The 24,573-nt window shown below is 35.9% G+C and overlaps 1 protein-coding gene across 7 annotated transcripts in view; it reads right to left on the bottom strand.

The window, feature by feature from the left end:
- Positions 1-1,937: 1,937 nt before the first annotated feature.
- ATP9B (ATPase phospholipid transporting 9B (putative)) overlaps positions 1,938-24,573 on the bottom strand; it is a 158,000-nt gene continuing 135,364 nt past the window's right edge. For 4 of the 7 annotated variants that reach the window (XM_065667193.1, XM_065667198.1, XM_065667196.1 and 1 more), the window contains 15 exons: positions 21,088-21,249; positions 19,575-19,667; positions 18,323-18,406; positions 18,051-18,221; positions 15,725-15,823; positions 13,105-13,194; positions 12,523-12,667; positions 12,131-12,195; positions 11,528-11,683; positions 11,310-11,374; positions 10,031-10,139; positions 7,848-7,905; positions 6,957-7,160; positions 4,510-4,542; positions 1,938-3,737 (listed from right to left, as the gene is read on the bottom strand). In XM_065667193.1, the coding sequence (XP_065523265.1) occupies positions 3,601-3,737; positions 4,510-4,542; positions 6,957-7,160; positions 7,848-7,905; positions 10,031-10,139; positions 11,310-11,374; positions 11,528-11,683; positions 12,131-12,195; positions 12,523-12,667; positions 13,105-13,194; positions 15,725-15,823; positions 18,051-18,221; positions 18,323-18,406; positions 19,575-19,667; positions 21,088-21,249 (1,671 nt within the window). In that variant the 3' untranslated portion in view covers positions 1,938-3,600. The other 3 variants (XM_065667195.1, XM_065667199.1, XM_065667200.1) reach the window with 3 other exon arrangements.

The following is a 24,573-nucleotide window of genomic DNA, read 5'->3' on the forward strand; positions in this document are numbered from 1 at the left end:
TAGTGTCCAGTCTGAAAAAGTTCCTGATGGTCCTTCTTGCAGACATGTTTTAAAAAGGAGACTGAAAAATGTTTAGGCTCACAGCCTCTTGTGGACACAGGGTAGGAGAACTTTTATAATACAGGTTGGCTCAAGTGGATGCTACTCATTAATGCACACTTCCTATGTACGTACAAAAGCAATGGCGTGTTTTCGGACAACCACTCAAATTTTAGGAAGAAAACAGGAGATACCACACATCTTAATTTTGATGGCATGTGTTAGCAAGCTCAGTTTGAACATAAAACCACTGTTGTAAACATTTGCATTCATGGAAGAGTGCTACAGATTTAATGTTAAGTACGCAAGGATTTAATTTTGGCTTCCATTTGCAAACTAGTATCTTGTGTAGTAAAATGTCTTCCAGCAGTTACATGAACAAGGAAGTTTAGAGTAGCATCATAAGAAACCAATATAAGTATTACCCGTACTACTACTCTGCAGGATCTCTCCTTTTCCTTGTGTTCTTCTATCAAACTACATAGGAAATGTAGCAGATGTTTAGTTCGTATGCTTATTAAACATGATCCAAATAGGTCAGTATTATTACGTATATTACTTTGGTGAAGATGTATTTCCTATGCACATCTTGCTGCTCCAATTCTGAAATTAGTTTCCAAGTATGTTTTCAAGGCAACATGATTACCATTTCAGAAATACATCTGCTATCTGAGACAGCAGCTCACAAAAGTAAGTATTTATTTAATACCAAATACAATTAAGGTCCTTGTGGGTGGAACTTGCAGGTCCAAGGCCTAAATCTGTGTTTATGTAAGCTGATCTGGTGCTCCAGACTTACTCCTGACATACACTGATGTGAAACAACAACAGAATTAGAACCTTAAAAAATAATTTATTCACCTGCACACCTGAAATGTTACATTCTGATCTGTTTTAAGAGCCAGGGATTGTGATGGTACTTGGCTTACTTTGTACTGAAGCCCATAATAAAGTTTTCTGCTGAAAGATGTCATATTACAATTCTTAAATTCTGTATTGATACTGTTAGCTGTAAGCCACTGTGATATGGTAGCACTATCCTGTACAGGGCTGAGGCTGAGTGACATGAATGAATAGAAAAAGCAGACTTTCCTGGTATACACAGATTTAACAGTGACTGAACCTCAAAAGCAAGGGAAGCCACCTGAATCAGATTTCTTCAGTCTTCAAAATGAAGCGCTAGATGAAACTAGACCTTTGCTGAGTATTGAAAATATTCCAAGAAAGCAGGCACTCTAGAGAACTGACTCCCCGTTAGAAAGGCATGTATCTGTGTGTAGAATCTATGCATTTACAATCACACTAACTTCACAGTTTTAATTATGACAATATGCATACACTCTAAATTCTGCACACATGGGTACACTACATCTCATACAGCTGTATTACAGTAACACTATCACTTTTATACTGCTAGTTTAATTTCTGATTTTTACTAATTTTCTGCCTGACATCAAAGATGTGATGCATAGATGAAGGATGACCAGCTCTAAGCTTTTGCTTATCTACTGAACCTTACGCATATGGTTGTGAGCTCACAATGTTTAAGACAAAAAGGTCTGAAGAAAACATCATCTATGTTTCAGAACAACTGCACACTGGTGACTTTTCTTAATTGATTAAAAGTAATTACCACTTATTGTGGAGAAACAGGAAATTAAAGCAAACCAGCAACAAAAATATCACAGGACTAACTAAACTAAAAATACACTCCAGGAGTACTGTGCCAAAACCACATGAAAGGAAGGCTCCCGCTAGTATGCAGGAACAGTGACATCTTGTGGGAGTTTTGCAGAAGTGAGACTACAGAGGGACAGAACAAACTAGTCTGCAATGTTGTGTAATTAAAAGAAACACTACTTCAGTAGTTTATTTAATACATGTAGCCATTAATAATATTTGGTAGAAATTAGGCTTTATTGCTTTTATAATGAGGAATGAAAATTAAAAAAAAAAAAAAAAAAGGCAGATAAATAGCTGGTAAGAAAAGCTTTCAAAACAAAAATTAATGGAGCGGGGTGGAGTCCAAATAGCTCTGAGCAGTTTCCTCTGCTCTCCCAGGAAGTAGTTATATTTATCACTTTAAATATTACTCATCCAATATAATAATGGCATATGGGCAAAGTTATAGGAGACTAAACAAAGAATTACGTTGTAAAGGCATACGGTCAAACATAAAAATGACATCCATATTAAGTGTTTTTTAAAAACACACACATAAACATTTAATCAATAAAGCATGGATAATTATGCTGTTCCTTTCCACTGATTAACAGACTATGCCAACTTCATTATATGTACTTCTTGAGAAAGCAAAGTTTTATCATGATGGAAAACTAAGATAGTATATCCTACTTTCCAGCGTAGAATGCAAGATTTGGACCCTTCAGATTGTATCAGAGTACATGAGTTTCTGGAACAAATCTTCAGCTGCTGTAAAGTGTCATAACTCAGCCAAAATACTCAACTCTGACATTTTACAACAAGCAAGAATGTTTTGATTTTTTTTTTCAACAAGTCTGCACCCAAAATAAGTTATAAAAACATAACATTTACAACTTGGAAGATGATAAGATTTTCCTACCATAATGTTCATGTGTTTGTCTTATTTTCTTTTACCTGAGTAACCTAAGTAAACAGATTACAAGGCAATTTAAACATATTAGCTAATACAAGGTTTACTGGACTTCTCATATATATAAATGTACTTTGACACTATTTGCAGTTTTACAAATACAAAATGAATAAGAATTTTAAAACATATTTACTGAGCAGCCATGTCTTTGATATCTGTACAGATCAATAGGTGCAGTGGAATTATGTACAGAATTTATCATTGAACTTTGAAACAGCTTTTGTGCAACCTGGCTGTAATGTGCATTTAAAGAACTGCTGTCAGCATCACAGATCTGTAATTAACTGGTGCCAGAAATGCAGAACAGAATAGGACAACAGCTCCTAATATAATACTGTGCTATGCAGACATCTGTACATAATTCAAATAGTGCATATTACTCAATGTCTGATGAGGAATAATAGCTGCTAATACAGACATGGGCATTTACAGATATTAGGTGTGTTATAGTAAGTATGGACAAATGAACTTTTCCATATATAGACATTAAAGGAAACAACTTGAATTAGGTAGTTATGTAATAATTAAAGAAGGGAAGTTATGTAATAAATAATGAAACTTTCAATTCAACTTGCAGAAGATTAGTACAGTAGGAAAAAATCCTTTACAGTAGCAATGAAACAATTCAGAAGCACTGTCAAATCAAAGGTAATTCAGTTTTATTTTATACTCATAGCAACAGAAAGTAAAAAAAAAAAAAAAAAGAAAATCAACATGAATATTTAGTTTATCTCTGATAGTCCTGTTAGTGTATGTCTGTGTTATTGTACCTGTCAGATGTTTCCCCCTCTTTTTGTGCTCTATTCACTTTATCACTTATTTTTTCAGATTTCTTTAGTCCAACAGAAACCAATAGACATTAAAGCACAGTGAATGTGCAATTTGCAGACTGGTGCAAGTGAAAAAACATAGGGATACAATTACTTTTACGAGGTAAGCTTTGAGTAACTCGGAGGAGAAAATTTGCGCTTCAAGTACTTGAGAATGTAAAGTGGAAGACAGCTTACAACAGTGATTGCTGACACTTTCCACAGGAAGGTCACAGTTGTGATAAAGGCAACATCTGCAGAAACAGAAAAGAGAAAATAAGTAATGGGAGCTGGTAACCTGGAAACTGAAACTTCCATAGTGCAAAGTCAATAAAACTCTGTTAATTGTTTGCTTATGCAATTGTTCAAGACCATGCAAAATTAAAAAAAAAAAGAAACCAACAAAACAAGAGAAAGTTAACCTCAACATTTTGGTTTTGCCAACTATTTTCTTTAGACAGGAACTTCAGAGTTCCTTTGTGGTTCTTACGCTGTTTTGTAGCACAAAATAATGTTAGAGGAAACAGAATCTCAGTTTAAAAGCAAGACCTTCTCATAATCAAAAGTTTACTTACTTTTCTACTAGTAAGAATGTTTTTACCTACTATAATACAAGTTCCCAACCAGAAATTCTGCTACCATTTTGGATCTTTTATTCCATATTCAGATTGTTTTTCTCTGAATCTGTCACAACTAGACCAAATGATTCTTAAAGCCTCAGAGATTAAACCAGAGCCCAAAAAATTTAAGGGTAAAACAATGTAGTGATATTGTCAGAGGCCACATTGAAAAGCTATTTTTTCTGTGACAGGCATTAACAAGAATGGGTGACACTCTTCTTTCACAGTATTTGGTCAGGTCAGGTCATACTTCTCAGGGAAAGACCTCAGAACCCTGGTAACCTGAAGAATTCATGTGGGTTTTGTTTGGAGTTTTTTTCTTCTTTTTCCATTATTTACAAATGTGTAGATTCAGTAATTTACTACTCTTTTTAAAGACTTAAACTTCAAGTCAAACTTCACCTACCTAAGAAAGCTCCAAAAGACACTCTGCCTATACCTGTTTCACAAAGAGGGAAAATGAAAATTAAAGGACAGATTTACAGAAGATACTGAAGTTATGTGAAGAAAAACAAACAACAAATAACAAAACAAACAGGTTAGCTACACAAAATGGAAATTGAAAAGATGTTAGTAGCATTAAACAGAATATTATTACATTTCACATGACAACCAGAGCATTTTAAACAGCAATTATGCCAAACATTTTGAGAACATAGAGGTTTTCAATTTGGTCATGCTTTAAGAGTCTAAGTAGGTAAGAAGTTTTCTTGCATTTGACTTCAAGGTGTAATTTACTGTGTAAACAACTTGATCAGAACTGGTTTAATGCAAATTAAAATTCACTTCAGAAAATGCAGTGATGTTTGACTGCTCCAACTTTACTCATTAAAAATACTTCGTATATTAGATTTCAACGTATAAAATTGTTACACAGTTTTAGGCTAAGCCTGCTTAGACATACTAAAAGCCTATATAACATACCACAGAGACATGCCTAATAAGGTGATTGAGTGCAATTAACTCAGAAACCTGAAAACTCATTTACTTCCATGACTCAGAACTGTAGAGTAGTATCAAATACTTTTGTAATTCTAATTTGAGTGCCCTGTCATGGCATCATTTCATTGGGAGGAGATGATGCTTATAAGTAACACCACTGAAAGAAACAGTTTATTTGCTGACAAAGTCAAACACTATTGGACTGGATTGTTTTCCCTGATGCACGAAGTTGTGCTATACCTTGAACTGTAAACCATCACTTATGTTTATACTACCTTACTTGCACAAAAAAAAGGTTCTCTCCTCCAGCTGTAGTATGACAGATAAGAGTAAAGCATTAACAGTGAGACTAGGTGAAATGCATTTCCTCAGATTAACTGCTGAGTATCACACAGTAAAATACATCTTTATAAAAGCCCATGAAATGGCTCCCTTTTCAGTAACCTTTATGATGAAAGATACAGAAGTTAAGTCCCCAGGCTGCAAAGAAGCCATGCAACCATTTATGTACTCAGCTGTTTGGACTTGTCCAGCAAATACATGAGGACAATAAAGCATTCCCCTTTACAGAAAAGTCTGCAAGGAACAAAGTCCCTGTAGTTTTTACACATTTATGAACATCACTGGACAGTGTTTCTCACTGAACAACACCTACAAACGATGGAAGGTTTGGCTGTCACCAATACTAAAGACTTGTAAAGATAAAGGAGCAAGCTCTGTCTCAAAGTTCCTGAAGTCTGGACCAAAGAGCCAGCACCTGCATCTGTTTGTGCTTGCTCCTTTCATTTGTAATCTGGCTGTGGACATTGAGAAATCAACCCAGTAATTTCTATGTAAAGAGTCTGTGCATTGGTGTCAGAGAATATAATGTACTCTGGCAAACCTGAAATAATGTACAATGCAAGTAACAAGCCCAGCAGGGTTGTTTCTTCATTAAAATTTGACTCTCGAGAAATCTGGGAAGTAACAGAACACTGGGACAGGCAGTGAAGCATTTACTGATTAAAAACATATAAATACACTACCCTAGTGTTGAACACTTGGGACGTGAGAGAGTAAAAGCAGAACTATGAGACTCCTAGAAATTACTATACAAAGTTTAATTCTGCTATGAGAAGTGATAACTGAAGAAGGGTACCTCCTAAGCCATCTGCTCCTGGAAAACACAAAAAGAAGGAGCTGGATTCTTGTGAGGTATAACCAAAATCATTATATGTATTTCTGTAAAAGTTACATTTGTAAAATCACATTGAGATAGTTGTTTTGCTGAAGGATCATTTGATATAAAAATACATATGTATTATTTTGATGCTCAGATTCTTGACTGTTAAAGTTCTGCAGTTAAAAAGTATTTTTTCATTTTGTGACCTATGAACAATCACAACCTTAAAACGCAGTATGGCATACAGCAATTTAAAGCAAAGCCAGTTTAACGTAAGCTTAATGTAATTATGAAACAATGATTCTTATATGAAGTGCCTACCCCAACAGGCTTCTGCCTCACAGTCTAGCTATACTTCAAATCTTTTAAGCTTGTGGATTAGATCTAATGAGGTCCACTCGGTCTGGCATATCAAATAATTCACCACCTCAGTGAAAGATCTTGATTTTTGAAAATCATACCCATTTTAAGATCAGATAAAGGATGGGAAAAGCATGTGTGGCTTGAGTAAGTTTTAGATAAATCATACTAACAGGAATAAAGATTGTCAAATTCTAGGAGGAAAGGATAAGAGAATATTACAACCCAGCGTTAAGCCTGATTTCAACTCATTCTTATTTCTTATGGAGAAAGCTGTTTTTTCACAAAGCATAACATCACCTATTCTTAATGACAAGAAAAAAAAAAAAAGGAGAAAAAAAAAACCCCAAAACCCAATTCTTTGCTAAAATACTTTCACTATTACTCACCAAAGTATTCATTTAGAAATGCAAGCGAGGCCACATAGCAGCCAAGACTGAGAAATTCAGCCACCACCATTAACCAGTGCCATGTTCGTATGGTCAGTGCAACCATCAAGAGCTCAGTCAAGATTAGGGCAGTGAAGGAAATGGCAACGACATGTACAAATTCAGATTCAAAAAGCAGCAGGGCTCCATACATCAGAATACCACCTAGGAAAGGTACACAAAACTATCAATACACTGTGCAATGAAATTTCAGTGCACCAGTTTTTACAGCTGCCCACTGAACAGTTGTTTGCTTATTATGAAAACTTGCCCAGTAATTTTTTATAAGGTAACAAGACTGATCTTTCTAAAATAACAGAAGTGATATTTACTGTACTTGGTGCATGTGAAACAAAACAACCAAAGTAAAGCTGTAAAGAAATTAAACTATTAATCACCTTTTAGTTGCAATATATCTGATGAACTGTTAATTAACCTCATTTTGTCAAGTGCTACAAATAAATGAGATATTGCTGAAACTGTAATTACTCTTAACTGATCACATAATTCAGATTTCTTCAACAGTGCTTCTGTCATTCCATGAAAGAAAACTACTGTGTAAATATATGCAATGTGATAAGCACTCATTAAATTTTTTTTGGATTAGTATTTAATTAAAAACATGTCATTTTTTTTAGGTGATATGCATCAACAAAAATACCAGTCTGTGCCATGTTTTGAATAGGCTTGGCACACTACAGGAATATTGATTTACAAGATAAACAGAAAGCAATATATATATAACTGCTGATGAAATGTTAAGCTTTGGGAATTCAACCTGCAGCTGAAAAACAATATTGGCAAAAGCAGACAAAAAATTCTCAGTTCAGTAAAATTAGGACTCTCTCCTACCTTGGTAAATACTGATTAAAACCCAGATGAGGAAGGTCTTAAATGACAAAGATCTTCCCTAAAGGAAACAAGTGAGAGGCCAATTAGACACAACTTAAAACAATATTAATCTACTCACTTCATATATTTTTCAAAGTTAATCATTAGAGAGACTTTACAAGTAAAATAAGGAGTCTTTGAAGTAACACAGGCTAAAAAGCTTCTACTTGTTTTTGTGATTCTTCATTGCAAACTTGTACAGAAATCGCACAAAGTCTCAATTGGCGGGTAGGACAGTTAAGGCCTTAAACAGCAAAGATACTCTAGCTTGCAGTGCTCTGGCTGGTTTTCAGAGGGGTAATTACAGTAAAATTAATTTATTTTTTATTTAAAACAGTTTTATGTCTGTTTTGTAAAATGTGGTCTTCAAGAAAGATAGCACCGTGTACCTACTGACCTAAACCTCAAACAAGACTGTAGTTAATAGTCATTCTAAATGTTGGATAAACTGTCTATTTGCATTCATAAATACATAACTACTGCAAGTTTTCAGAAAGTAACTATTTAGTACTAGTTACTTGCTGAAAGAGTTACATTTTAAATCTTTCTGTGATTGTGAATTATAGATTGAAACACACACAGATCAAAGAATAAATGCTGTACACGTGCATACGACTTGCAGTCTGTGAGGGTGCTGAAGAAGTATGTTAGAACCACAGAGTTGAAAGGATACACATTTAAAAGGATAAAATGGCAAATGAAGCAACCATTTTGCCACTAAAGAACTGATCAGCCCAGAACACACAAGAAGCAGCACTTTACAAATAAATGTGGTTCATTGCTGTAGAAAGTGATGAGTTTACTCTTTCTTCAGTTGAGGCTAAAATACATTCTTGGATGGAGAGAGTTCATGGCAAGGTGCTAAAGACATTTTCATAATGCTGTATATAGTCTAGAATGTTGGTGGCAGACAGAACACATCTGAAAAAATTCTTGTACAAGCACGAAGAAACATTAGATTTATTTATTTTCATTTTTTATTTTTTTTCCTCCCATGAATGTCTACTCATTTTCCTTTGAGTGCTGGACACTGGTTCCACCCTCATCCATAGCTCCCCATTACTGACATTTGTGAAGTGTTTTGGTTCATCTTTATGGAACTGGAAGGGAAAATCACTCCTGAGCTTCTGTAGAATGTTGCACAACAGGCTTTGAGTAATTTTCACATGAAAGCAGGGAGCCCTCTTAACTTTCAAATTTTCATCAGCTTTTCTAGCTGTAACTCTGTAGGAGCCACAGTAACAGTAATAGTGAATCAGTGTGTCCTGCAGGGTATTTGGCCACACCTGTCTCTCTGAACCTTGCTAATTTTCTCTTCATGCACTGGAGTGTCAATGACTTGTGCTGATGTATCTTATTTTAAAGATCTGAAAGGCATTTTCATCACTAGCATATCCCAGAAAAGAAGCCAATTCCTAGGAATACAATTATAGTCCACGTCAGCATGTGTTTGAATAACACTAGCTGAATACCATTGGTAGAGATTTGCATTTAGAGTCCATAATTTGAAAAATGATGCGCAAAAATATGTAGGCTTCAGTGTCACGCTGACTAAGGCAGCGTGATCATAAATCGTTGTAATAATCACTCATAATAAGATTACCTTGTAATAGTGAGTCAAACATAGCACATAAATAACTTTTTATACTACTCATCCATAATCATTTAGTGATCATCATCTTCCCCAGACAATGCACTGAACTGTACTCTCCAGTTACTCCATATTCTCTCTTTTATTTTTCTTTTTTGTCAGTAGTAATTTCTAGGGGTTATGGGAAAAAAATAATGTATCAATTAATCTACCATTTAAAAAGGAAAAAAGGAGCTGTGAAAAAGTAAGCATAAATAACTCCAGATCAGAGATCCTGCAGCCAGACTGAAAGTAACTTTTACATCAACACACTTTCATGCTTGATTTACTTCAGTCCAACCATTGGTGACTTAACAAACGTATTAATCAAACTAAATGGAATGGTTGGTACCATGGCTAGTTTTCGTAGTACAAAAGTCTGCATTACATTAGTTGTGTGTCTATCTTGCATGGAATACCTTAAGGAAATGATTGCAAGAATTCCCAGTTTTGCACAGCAGTGATTTCAGCATTTGTTTTTTGTTCATAATCTGAGCACTAAGAACATTCATACCTTTGTGAGATCCTTATAAAGTTCTGGATATAGCAATGCCATTTCTGGCTTCACATCCTGATCCAATACTAGAGAGAAGACTGGAAACATAGTATATATGGTTGCATACCTAGGTGAAAGAACATAAATTGACACTTCTGTATGATATGATTTTAAACCGATCTACTGAGTTCAATTATTACTTTCATGTAAGTGGAATTTGACTGGCTCTACCCAGTACTGAAGCAGCTTACTAAAACAGCTTTACACATGCAACCTGCTCTTGTGCTGCTGAGAGCTGCCAGTTATGAGAAGTTACAGAGCTTTTATACATTCAAAACCAGGAAATACATCTATTTCTTCTGTATCAAGCTTATCATCTGCTACCACTCTCCCTGTGCACTTACACTTTAGACAACTAGTTCAAAGACCTGATGCTTAAACTAATCCACAAAGGCATAAAAACTGAAGAAAAACCACCCAAGCACTCTATTCCAGACATCATATTAAAAATAGGTGGATGAACAATAGTCTTAACAGCTCTGTAAGTGGCTTTGGAATTTAGTATGCACATGTCAGATGTACACTTTAGTACTACTTTCCTAGAACTCATTGAAACTAATTACAAACATTTTCAAGAGTTATGCTGCTTTCCTCTGCAAAGTCTGGTGTAATCACACCTTGATCTGACTATGATTTAAGTTACTATTGATTTAGATTGTTATTGTTTACAAGCAAAATAAGCAGCTCTTAGGGCAGAAACAGCAGAGAGCAAGGACAAACATGAATATATGCATATCCCTTGGCTGTATGACTTTGGGAAATGTATTACTAAAGCAGCTTTTACAACAAGACCAGGATGCTCCTGATTTTGCATATATTCACCTGAATGGAAATCTATGTGGCAGATTTGGGTAGTGTATTCTCAGAGAAATTTCATAGTAGCTTCAGCTCCATTTTTAACAGAAAAATCTAATTCTCACTAAGGCTTATACAGCAATCTGTGTAACAGCTGAAACTGGTTTCTCACTGTGTGTGAGAAACGTCATATGGTACCTTCATCTACGGCTATACAGATCCCTCTCTACAGAGAGCTGAGAATGAGACTTTATTCCCCCTCCCCCCATATAGGGCACATTCAACTTAGTCTAACTTTTCTTTGTAGATTCAGCCCAGGTTTGGTAGCATACCAATGATAAACGTATGAAAAATATGGCACACACCAACTACATGATGTTATTTAACAAGTTAGTTTGCTATATATGGTTACCAGATACCGTAACTGTTGGTTTTGACTTACCCTACCATTAGGAATCCTTGGTACAAGGGAACAGATGCAAAATAGAAGACTGATGAAAATACAGCCTGCAAAAAGCAGATAATTATACATATTTAATATAATTCTACATACAAAACATTATGGTAAAGAAAAGTAGTAACAGTACTGCTTGAAATTTTGTAACACTTCAAAGACAGACATAGTGGTTTTAACTGTTCACAAAACAAAGTTTTAAATACCTGCATAGTTGAAATAATAAGGCCTCGGTGCATGACAAACTGACCAAGTGCTGCTGATCTTTTGTAACTGTTTCGACCATGTACCATCAGCAGCCTACCTATGTGTTTAAACTGTGTGATGGAAAAGTCAGCTGCTAGGGAAGCTTGTTTTCCCTCCTAGAACAAACAAAAATATTCCAAATATGAAACGCAGTGTAAAAGATGTGTTTGTGATTTCAAAATTCTAAGTGATAATTAACTTTAAAAGTTAAGTTTCCTCCTGATTCAAAAATCAACTCTGCAATGAGACACAAAGGACATTTTTCCGTGTATTCTAAGATGCAGTGGCTGTAACAAGTAAGTTTAAGCTTCTATCCTGCTTCTTTCAGCTAAGTGTTACACAGAAATACCTATGGCGCTTTCTGCTTTTCTTGGTTTTTGTATTTAAGAAGATAAAGCATAGGACATATAAGCAAGGAAGATACTAGTTCAAAGACTAAGCATTTTTATCATCTTACAGCACAGTTTAATTAGAAATTATAAATTCACTACTGTTTAAGAATAAAGCTTCTAATCCTATGTTACTATGTGGCACATATTTGACAATCAAACTGTTAACATTACCTTGCCTTCAATTCCAATTCCACAGTCTGCTGCTTGGATCATGCTGACATCATTTCCTCCATCACCTGAAAAATGTCACTGCAATATTCAGCTCTTCAGAGGTTTTACTTTCCTGGCCTTACAGTATTTTAGAAACCTCTTATATAACTTTCAATTCTTACAGTTAATCTATGGATTATAATTACTTTAGCAATCAAGACTTGTTCCTGAGGAATAAAGAAGATAACCATATCTTTCTTATGGAATGGCATTTTCTGCTACAGCTACATACATGGCTGCTCATAAAAGACATCTCTTTGGTTTTGTTTCACCTGCTTCTCAACAGTGCCATCTACTGCTTAAATTCATGACAGACTTTAGCTACTGCAAATGAAGATTGTGCCACCAGTTACCTATAGCACACGTGCGTTTTCCAGTGTGGTGCTGTAACAGTTTCACAATATGAGCTTTCTGCGTGGGGGAACATCGGCAGCATACTACAGCAGGACACTGACAAGCCAGCTCTACAAATTCATGCTCATAATACTTCAGACAAACCTAAATAAAAAGATACATTCACATTTACTTATGATTAAAGAACACAGTGAGTGATCTAACACAGTATAAATAATTCTTTTATGAAGTTTTGCTTGCACAACATCCATCTGGGAGACAAAAAGCCACATTATCCTAACTGTAGCTTTATTACTTTAAAGTGACATCCAACATGGTTTGGGGTTAAGAGAAGAGATAACAGCATGCTGCATACAAATTCCATTCTGTTACCATACAGGAGACCAGAAAACCAGTAACATTTTCCCATTTAGAACATATATCCTCCAATTAGCACTCAGTGAAAAACAGAAGTATCTCTAAGGACAACTTAAATACAGGCAAATACTGGAAAAAGGTTTAAAAGCATGAAGGCACCGATACTATGCTTTTTGAACATAAGCATATAGATAAATGCAATTTGACAGAAACCAAGTTCTTACCTCGAGTGAGTCCCCAGATATCACCAAGGCACAGTCATGCTTCCTCCTAAAGGCATTTAGTTCTAAGTGAGCCTCTCCTCGAGTGGTAACCTTAAATAAAAAGCACTTAATTAAGAGATTTTATTACATTCTTTCAAAAATCCTGCCTAAATAAATCAGGTTTTGAGAACTCATACGCAGAAGGCCTTGGTTCTTCAACAGGTGTTTTATCCCCATGCAAACCATGGGATGTGACTACAGGCCTTGGATCTTACGGAGTGAAAAGTAATCCACAAACAAGGAAAGCCTATATAGTCATCTTAACTGGTTCCTCAACAAAGTAAACCAGGGCTAAAAAATGAATGAATTCATGACACTAAAATATCGTAAGTTCAAGCTGACCTAAGTTCTTCCATCTTGGAAGAGCTAGAAGAAAGACAAAAAAATAAAACCCCAAACCAACCAACCAAACAGAAACCAAACAAACCCCAAAACATTTATTAACCAGTGAAATGTGTTCTTAGAATAATGAAAAATGTTAACAGTTCCTTCAGTTTGGGTAAGTAAGCACAGATTTCAAAAGGCACTAAAAATGCTCACTACTACTAATGCTTTTGGATCTTGCATGAGTATGCAAGCAGGATCAAGTGGCATAATACAGAAGAACTACATCATAAATTTATTTTTTTAATTTACTTAATTATTGTTTCAGAAAGCCCCAGCTGTGAAATGAAAAAATGATCAAAGATTACCAAATAGATTTTGGAACATTTTGAGCTAGAACACACAGAGCATGAAAGATGTAAATTATGAGCAGATTTTGAAGAGACTGCAGTTTTGGTTTTCTTTCCAATAAAAGATCAATGTATTTTAGAGCTATCGTGGAAGACAAAATTGCAAGAACAGAATAAAACACAAACTCTGATTACACTTCTCATTTCGGCCCTGTCAGCAGTTTGCTGAAATAGCTTTAAAATAGATGAGCCTTAATCACACTGAACGTGAAGTTCTGACTTTGGCCCACTACTATGCAAAATCAGACGTAGTCCAAAGACCTTTCTCCCTCCAGATGGGCTTTATTACACATAAAATTTGAGTTACACTAAAAAGCACCTGAAAACACACACCCCCCATACACGTGCCCCAATTCAGATTATTTTTCTCCTTTCCCACAATTAAACACGTCAAGAGAAAGCTCTTTCCCTGCCAACGGTAAGGTACCATGGATTTCAGTGACCCATTATAAACTTCTTGCATTACGGAAATTAAGAGACGGCAGCACTTGGTGCACACTGAGGAGCAGTAATTGCCCCCCCTGTTCTACTTTTCACCTAACAGAGGTATTTTCTTTTTTTAATTTGCAAATATCTCTAGAACAATGTATCAGTTAATTTCATTACAAAATTAAGAAGGTGAAACTTCTAAGGATAAAAAGGAAAAGTGTTAAAAAAAATGCCTTTTTTGGGGGTGGAAGTCAAAACAGTACATAATTTTTGATTTACTAATTTATAACTAAAATAAAAGTTTTAGTGTTTGGTATTTTCTTATGTTAATCTAGTGGTTATTTCTTTGCAACAAATGCAGCCACAGAAATAATTCTGTATAAATCCATTTTCTAATTAATTTAAAACTTTCTAAGTTAACACAGTTTTATGCTGATCTCCTATTACCAGTGAAGGTAATGAAAATAAAAATCTGACTCAACTAAATAGATTTTGTTCAGGAAGACTTAATTTGTGGTGTTACAACATGGAAAGGTCAACAAAAATTGATCTGAAGTTTTATCAGAAGCATTAATAATTTAATTGCAAATAGTAGTCTGCAGGGCCCAATTTGCCATTCTTATGCTTCAGAAGAAATTACATTTACATGTAAATTATATTCATATAATTATTTCTGTAGGTGCAAGCGGTTCATTTAGAACCAACACAGACATATTATGTCTGATCACATGGCATCAATCAAAGTCTGGAAAATCTATTTTTTTGTTTGGCATCAATAAAGTTGATGCTATGCAACTACAACCAAAATGTACAGAAAAAGATATTCGGTTTACCTTCGTAACAACTGTTTTGAACGTCTGTTAAAAATAATGCAAATATATATAATGATACCGAAAAAAAAAATCAATTTTTTTCATACTGATTTCAACTATATCTATAGAGAGATGTTGGCACCCCAGTTTAATTCAGGATTAATTCTGCTTGAGTCTAAAGCGTTCTATTAATGAAAATTCTCAAACAAGCAAAAACCCCATTCACATAGTCTAAATTCCCAGACAGTCTCTCCTACCGGCTCAGCACCTCACTTAGACTCCCTCTCCATCATTATGCAGAGGTACCTTACTATGCCCTTTTTCTAAGTGAAGATTATAAAATGTATGATGAACCTGGGTCACACAAACAAGACTACAAATATTTCTGTAGTGTATCCCCGTATCTAGACACAAGCACTCTAGAAGCAATGCTTTGTAATTTACATCCTTAAATAACAACCTAAGTACTACTGGTTTGACCATTATTATGACACTCAGTGCACAACCCATCAATTTTCAACAAGCAGACAACTCCTAATCAAATAAAGCAACATTGCTATTAGCTGTCCTTTGATGAACCAACAAAAAAGTTGGAACTATACTTACGGGTCTGAAAATGTGAATATCTTGAGTCCTAGACACTAAGTGAGAACTTTTTGCAATGCAAGTTGCTGTTTCCAGTTTATCTCCTGTTAACATCCATATCTGCAAAATAATGTTAAAGTTTACTCCACTGGATATTAATACATCTGTTCCTCAAATCTAAATGACGTCTATCTCCAACCTTTTTCTGGTACCTTTGGGATTAGAGTAATAGCAGTTTTTACTGCAATAATGCACTTGAGGCAGTTCCATTCCCCTACCCTTCTCACAAAGACCAATGTCTCAGTTTAGATGAAGACAAGATGAAACTGTGGGGAAATACACTGGCATAGCTGAAAAGCAGGGAGAGCATAAAAGCCTTTCCCTCCCTAAGGCCCTGACACTACCTTGGTCAAAAGAGGATGTGCACTACTACAAGAGAAAGACATTTGTTAGCAAATTGATGCAACACAACAGCCTGTGACCCTAGTGAGAATCTATCAGAAAGCAGCAGCCAAGCAATGAGACAGCATATCCTAGAGGAAGAGCTACATCCCCAGCACTCCAAAGAGATCCTGCCCACTGACAATGCAAAACTGGGATGAAACCATGAACGAATAAGGTTGAGGATCCATCTGTTCTTGCAGTGAGATGGAGCTCCCTCCCCTCAGCCCCTTAACACCAAGAAAGTTGAAGGACATCTGATGAAATACCATTACCCCTAGACCAAACTGAATACACTATATAGGAAAAATTACTTTACCTGCAGAAGTTATTACTGGATAGTTACTAAGTCTACAGCCACAATTTTACTACATTGTAAGCCTCTGTCTCCCTTTTTACCCGTACATCTCAGGCAAGATCTTCTTCATTAGAGTTCATGTGGGTCAATGAATGGACAAGATTCATATTTTCTCATCAGTAAACGAGTAATGTATAATTTTATGACCTAGCAACAGCTACTACCATGTTTCCAGCCTACTATAATGTTAGCTGTAATTAAAGCCAGAACAGTTCTAATGCTTTGAAATCCTAGAACTAATAATTAAAAATCCCAAACCAAAACAACTTAAAAATTGTCAGTGTTCTATACCTGTTTTTAGCAGGATGTACTTAACAGTCAGAAGTGACCACATACAGAAGAAATATCAAGAGCAATCAAGAAAATATTGTACATGAAGTACATATTAACTACTTTGCACTAGTCTCACTCTACTACAAGAAATTTGATGTCATCATAAGGCTTCAATCCATACATATATTTTTCTAATTGTGCACACCACTGCATTACAAGCTAATTCATCTGAAAGCCTTTGGGGAACAGGGATTAATTAAAAACAGAATAACAATATAGTAGACATGGGAAGGGGCCTCTGAAGATTATCTAGGCCAACTCCCCTGCTCAAAACAGGGTTGACATAGCAGGGTGCTCAGGACCATGCTGAATCAGTTCTGAACACTTCCAAGGACAGAGACTCCACAAACTCTCTGGGAGACCTGCTCCAATGTTTGAACACACTCACAGTGAAAAAATGTTCATTAAGGTTTCCATCCACTGCCTCTTGTACTTTCACTGTGCACCACTGAAAACAGCCTGGCTCTGTCCTCCCTGCAGCCTCCCTTCAGGTATTTATAGACACTAATAAGATCCTCCTGAGCCTGCTGAACTTGACCCTCTTGTAACTAGTGTGGGTGGCCAAGGCCGTTCCCTCAAACAACTTTTGCATCCTTGACCAATTCCTCCTTGTTTGTTAGTATGAAGACCAGCAGAGCATCTCCCCTTGTCAGCTCCTGTATCAGGAGATTATTGTCACTGCACTCCAAAATTCTGGTTTGCTTATGCCGTCTTGTGTTTCTCTTCCAGCAGATATTGGGTTAAAGCTCAGCACAAGCACTAGCATGTGCAAGTGTGAGGCTTCTTCCAGAAGGCCTCTTCTACTACTTCTTGATCAAGCCACCTGCAGCAGACATTCACCATAACGAATACTGGTCTGCCATATTGGTCTGCCCACTAATTCTAACCCATAAATCCTCAACAGAGAAATTCTTTAAAGGTGGTGAGACATTGGAACAGCTTGTCAGAGAAGCTGTGGATGCCCCATCCCTGGAACTGTTCAAGGTTAGGCTGGACAGGGCTTTGAGCGACCTGATCTACTGTAAGGTGTCCCTGCCCATGTCAGCAGGGGTAGAACTAGATGAGCTTTAAGGTCACCTCTGACTCAAACTGTTCTGTAATTCTATGATACTCCTTACTTTGAATGAACCTGAATATAGACAAGTATAATTCATGTCTTGCTAAAAAAAAGTCACTAAATGATGATCTGTTATGTTAGCAGTATGCGTTTAGTACCTTTATTCCAGCATTTCTTAGCATCTCTAGAGTTGGTCTAACATCTGCTTGCAGCTGATCTTCTACTCCAGTGAGACACAGCAGTTCCATTTCTCGCTCCAAACTCTCTACAACAGCAGCAACCTTCAGGTTTCTATCATGTATGCTTAACTTTGCTTGGTTGTATCGACTCTGTTTGTACAAGCACAAGATCAGTTAAGAGTTTGCTCTACAGGAATGCTCCCCTTAAAGTAACTAAATATGGTAAAGCGTATCACTCTGTCCCTTCATACCTCAAAATCTTGATACTGTTCTTCAGTCAATGATTTTTTGGCAACAACCAGCGTACGCAGTCCTTCTCGTGCCATATTACCACACTGAGTGGAACAAACCACAGAACAGTTATGCAAATATTCAACCACACGTACATGTTTTATATTATATGCTAACAGGGGATATCTGTACCGTAACTTTTCAGACTCAGGTTATTCTGGAGAAGACACAAACAGGATAAAAAGCAATTATACTTCAGGTCTCCCAAATGACTGGTAAGCCAATCTAGATTTCCTCCCCTAGCTTAAAGAAACTCTATTCTAGAAACTCTGTTCTTCTATTCTGAAGCTTTAAAAGAAATAAAAGCTACTTTTGAGCCATGTAATAGAGCTACATTTCATTTTTCCATTGAACATACCTCTTATGCAAAAGATATCTAGACATTAAAAAATAACCATGGAATAGCATGTCTTAATGAAAAACAAAGCTGCCCAGTGCAAAACACTTATTGATTTGACCTCATAAAGCTAAATAAATTAAACAAGTATTTTACAATTAATTGTGCATCATTATCGCCAAAAGTAATTTTTATGACATTTTGCTAGGTCTCAAGGGAGCTTAATTTATTCGTGTCCCTGAATAAATCAAACTGCCCTGCGGCAGATATTGATTCATATTGCCAATACCATTATGAACATACATGGTGTAATCATTGTATTAACATATTGTCTGTATGTAGGGTCAAAATAAGATGATTGCTGGTACCTCCTAGAGCCACACAGTGAAAAATATCAATCAGCTTTGAAATTCAGTCACTAGCTATTTTATGTTAAGCTTAATAAATCTGGCAAAACCCCCTATTTTAATTTGGCTGCAAACCTTATTGTACTTCATATTTCATAATCATACCTCACTGTAGAATTTGATAAAACAAGGGCACTTCAGGATAAACAGGCTTATAGCAGAACACTTCTCAGAAGTAATTAGGTTTTATGTGAAAGGTCAGTCAATGAAAAACAACTTTCCTTGTTTTAAGTAGGAACGTGCTCTGCTGTGACTCCCAGCTCTGCTTTCTCTGTGGGTTATTTAAGATTTGGAAATAATTCTAATTACTTAAAATCCATTCAGGATATATGTAACAACTTCAAAACCCATTACTGCACTGGCTCAGGTTCCCTTTTAAACCTAATCCAATAATTCCTGATCTTTTGACTTTAAATTGTTAGTTTTTACAGAATCTTAATTCTTATAAATTTTGATTTTGTTTCTTACCTCTTCTTCTAACCAATCATTGTACTGTACAATAGTGGACATTGCAACATCTGCACCCTTCATGTAAAATGTAATTTCTCCCGATGATTCATCCTAGAATTTTAGAAGAGAAACAGAATGGAAAAACCCCACCTGTTTATACAGTCAAAATAATTACCTATCGATAACATAACTGTCTTTTGAAATAGTCAATGGATGATTTATAAAAGAAGTAGCACCTTGCCAAGAGGTGGAGAAGTTTTATTACCTGATGTTACTACTTCCAGTGACATCTCTGATTTCATTGAAATGCATATTCCCCACTTTCTCATTCATGTAAGAGGACCGGTTCTAAGTGATATCAATGTAACTAACAGATTCTCAGCATACCTAAACAGCCAGTCTGAATTTTAGAATATCACTGTTATGACCCCTATAACTACTCACAACAGAAAGTTTACCCCGTATCTTTGAAATACAATTAAAAATTTACAAATAATTTAGTATAAATGCCTGTTACAGATGTTTTAATGATGAAACATGGTACATTCAGAGAATTTACATGCAGGCAAATATAATAGAAATCAGAAATATATATGAGGTATAGTTTGTCACTGAAGGAATAGATTAGTCTGATCTGCAAGATTCTTAAAGTATCTATGAGCATGTCACTGTTAAGACAAGCTCTTAGTGCCAATATCACCTAAAGAAATACAGACTTGCCAAGGTCTCTCCAGACCTGAAACATACTTGCCTAAGGCTGATGGCATGCCTGGCTTGTCATAATGGGCAAATGAAGAATGGGATGAATTTGACACCTATATAAGTGGGACTTGGCACTGAACTAACCATCTAACAATGCTGTCTGAAGCTGTTCTGCTACATTCTCAGGTTTTAGGTAGGGAGAACATAGAAGTATGTAGTGTGGATGGCTTAACATTCATAGAGGTTTAAACCTTACTTTTAGCATGGTGTTGTGGCTTCCTTTCATCTGAGGTTTTAATGATTGTTACTATGCTCCCAACTGGACATCTAGGAGACAACTAAGCATGCATCTCATAAATCTTAGACCCTGGGGTTGTGCTGCGCATCCATGACACTTCAGGTATCAACACTGGGTCTGGAAAAGCAGCAGCACTAGCAGTACAGAAAGATGCTAACTACTACTGTAAGAAATTTCAGCCATTAATTTATTTCTTGAAGAAGCAACATATTTTGTATGAAAGAAACAAACGGAAAAAGAAAAACAAAGGCTAAAGACAACATGCAGAATTAGAGGCTAAGCTTAAAGTAGTGAAATTAACGTGTTCTCATAAAGAAGAATCTCTGCAACATAAGATTAGCCTGATTTTTGTACAATTACTTGCCTAGTATTTCATGTGCACACATACGAAAGGTACACTTTTCGTTTGAAAATATTATGAAATGCATTCTCTTAAGTATTAACTTTCTATTAAATTTTGTAAAAGTAAGCATTCAGTAAAAACATTCTTTGAGAAATAAAACCCAGCACCCAGAAGACCCCCACAATTACCCTAACTATGATCCCCATGCGCTTGCTCTCGGAAGTGAAGGGGAAGATCTGCAGAATATAGTACGTCAGAATGTGTCCACCAGGGGTCTTCAGCTGCATTGAGGTCAAATCCCTGCTAACCAGAGTGAGACCCACACTCTCTGTCCATTGCACCAGTGCTACCTAAAGGAAGGGGAAAAGAAAAAACAAAACCAAACAAGAGAGATATGTTTCAGTGTCTATTATAGGTCATGTTTCAGAAGGTCTATTATACTGTTCTATAAATCAGGCTAAAGCCAAACAACTGTTGCTAGGGTAAAAGTCTAAACTCTTCCAAGAATCTACAGAGAAAAAAAAAGTGAATAGCAGTAGTCTGAGAACAAAATCTTAATGCATCAGATAAGCACTTCCCTTCAGAAAGCTTACAAAAATTCTTATGAAGAACAGAAAACCTTATTTTAACTTATTCCTGCAAATTACTTATTTAGACTTTATTGCTCAGAGATAACAGTCCTAATAAGAAAACCAGATATTCACCAATATAAAAAATGACATCATCCAGTAGAAATTATTCACAATCAGAATACAGTTTCTGTACCAATGACACTGCTATGTTAGTAAAAGATTTTGGGACTATTCCCATATAAAACATTTTATTAGATCTACAATTACATGGATGTTGGGACACTATAATATGAAGTATATAAATAAGAAAAGGATCTTATTTTTACTTTGATCACTGTCATAATTTTATTACTTATGTTTCAAAAAATAATATAGTTGTTGAAGTTCTGGGCATATCAAATGAGATGGAAACCAAGCTTCCAATACCGCATCCCACTAACACTTTCGGAAGTCCTTTTTACAAACCCAGAAATGCTGCAGTATATAAAAATCATCATTAGCTATCACTACATGTCATCTTAATTGCATGCATTAGAGATTTGCCTACGCATTAGAGATTTGCCTATTTTTTTTAAACATTGCTGCTCTAAAGTTCATGATCTCTAGCTTCTGCTTTCTTCTATGCTTTAAATAACACAAGGTATTTTTCTATCACCACTGTTGTGGTGATATTCCCTTTAAAAAATCAGTATTTTAGAAAAACTGCTTTAATGTTAGTTCATTTACAAGCCATATTCCATATCTGAATTCGAATTTTCTGATAGAGGCATTCTTCTCCACAATTCTATTTTTATTTTCCAAATGCTAATCATTATTGGAAACCACATTTCAAAATGACTAGAAAGGAAATTGCCATGAAGTTCCCTTGATTTTTATGAAACCTGCCTCTGCTATTAATCTTGGGCAAGATAAAAAAAATGAAACTCAAGCAGTCTGATGAAAGACATGCAAGTAGCAAAATCCCTAGATTAAGTTCAACAAACATGACTAATGCTCAGTAAGAATTTCACCCAAAGCAAGTAAATAAGTTTGTGTGAACTCTAAGAAACCCTAGTTGTGCTACCTGTGTAAGCACCACCTAATGAAAACACAGGAAGATGCAGTTACAGAAAAGACAAGAACATACGCTGAAAAGCACTATTTGAAAATCTCAAAAATCACAGGAAGTCTCAGAAATATTTTTTTCTCTCAACGGAAGTACCATATAAGCTGCAAATGATTCAATACTCCCAAGGTTAATTTTTAATTTTCACAGTGAAAGGTTACTATTACAGTCTGACCTGTAAAATGCATCTTTCTACTAATACCCTATCATCTCATTTGTGTCCCTTCGCAGCTAGGACTAAGTGTTCTATATTTGGTGGCTCACATCTGTTTATTATTTTGTTTACGCTTGGCTTCACCTACCATTTGAATTAGCATTTTACAGCACACTCATTTGTGATTCTTATACCCGACCTACACACAACTGCATATATTATTTTTTCTAACTGATCAGTGCAAATACTATAGCAGAGACAGTCAATAAGGCTCAAGAGTCAAACAGATGCCTAAAATGCTGCTAAACAAACTCTAGAGCAAAACATTAAATTTGACTCTCGCAATTCAGAATGAATCACAGCAGCTAGATCCTGACAGCATCCTGAACAACACAGAGAGACTCCTTCAAATATCTTAAGCTTTTTAGAATATACAAATTTAAAACAAAAAAGGCATTTCACAAATGGCATGGAAATTTAATAACTCTTAGTAAATAAATATACACTGAAAGACTGGCTATACAGAGTTCAGAAAAAGGATTCTTAGGCAAGCCTCTCTGCTTGAGGTTTCTCCTTGACAAGTATATTCTCTTCAACGTTTCTAAAATTGTGTATTAATATGATCTTGCAATACAGTGTGCACACACCAAGAACCCCTAGAATGCCAAACAATAACAGCAGCTGTGGCTTCTATAAAGCCTGACATACTGGACGGAATTGGATAAAGCAATCAAAGGTTGGAGAGGCACAAAAGTATGTGCTGGTGCATACCCCCCCCCCCAGCATTCAAATTATAATATTCATTTGGTGATAACTATTAATTTCCTAACATGCATAGATTAATTGTGTCAATTTCCCAAATCTAGGGATTTTTTATTTTTTATTTTTTATTAGGGACTTATATGGATATTTTGCGGGTCTTGCCTGGTTTATCACCAAGTTCTCCTTTTATGGAAACTGGCTGCCTGGGAGGCAGAAGTATATCACTAGCTGTAGGGTCTTCCCACTACTGTGACACAGGTATGCACCTCAACCCACTAGCTGTGTAGTGTTCCCAGGACAGGTAACGCAACTGAAGTCAAAGAAAGCTTCAGTAGTTTCTAACTTGCTAGTGGTCTTCCTCCTCAGTAGAAATAAATCCAAAGGGTAAAGCCAGCTACCTGCCTCTCTTCTTGGCAAGTTCCAAATTAGGAATTAAGGTAGAAAATAATTCCATTATGAAATGTAAATGTAACAGATCTGACAAAGGCTACAACGCCCCTTACTTAGAGCTTCTTACCCAAAACCTTTCAGCTGCTTTTACACTTCCTACACGCCCATTGTTGAGCTCTGGTTGCCTATGTCAGCAATGTCTCTCCACTAGAGGCCACCCGACCCCCAGAGCTTCCGTAGCTCACAGTCACAAATATCAAACTCTTCAATTAGCACAGCACAGATTAAAATTCAAAGTGAAATCCATAGCCTTCATGCAGAAATTCTCCCAACTCAAGAAGTAACTGAGCGACCCACAATATAACAGTACCAGCTCATGAGGTGGGAGTAGCTTCTTTGACCAGAATGGTGTGTCTAGCTCAGGTCCCTGAAGAACATGTGCCACGTGTCGAGAGGGGCATGAAGAGAGGAAGCTTGTTACAGACCATGACAGCCCTAATTCTATGTTTTGGAGACATCTTCATCCCATTTGTTTAGAAATGTTCATTTATGGAACTAAATCAAAACAAGCAGCTTTTAAGCTTCTTAGGCTGTTACTTTAAAGTTCCATGAAATACAAGTTTGATAGTTACCTATTTTATCAGTCACAAAACCTAAGCCTACTAGAGTCAGGAAAATGAATAGTTAAGGA

The sequence above is a fragment of the Lathamus discolor genome, chromosome 2 (genome assembly GCF_037157495.1).
Source record: "Lathamus discolor isolate bLatDis1 chromosome 2, bLatDis1.hap1, whole genome shotgun sequence".
In the NCBI taxonomy this organism is placed as follows: Eukaryota; Metazoa; Chordata; class Aves; order Psittaciformes; family Psittacidae; genus Lathamus; species Lathamus discolor.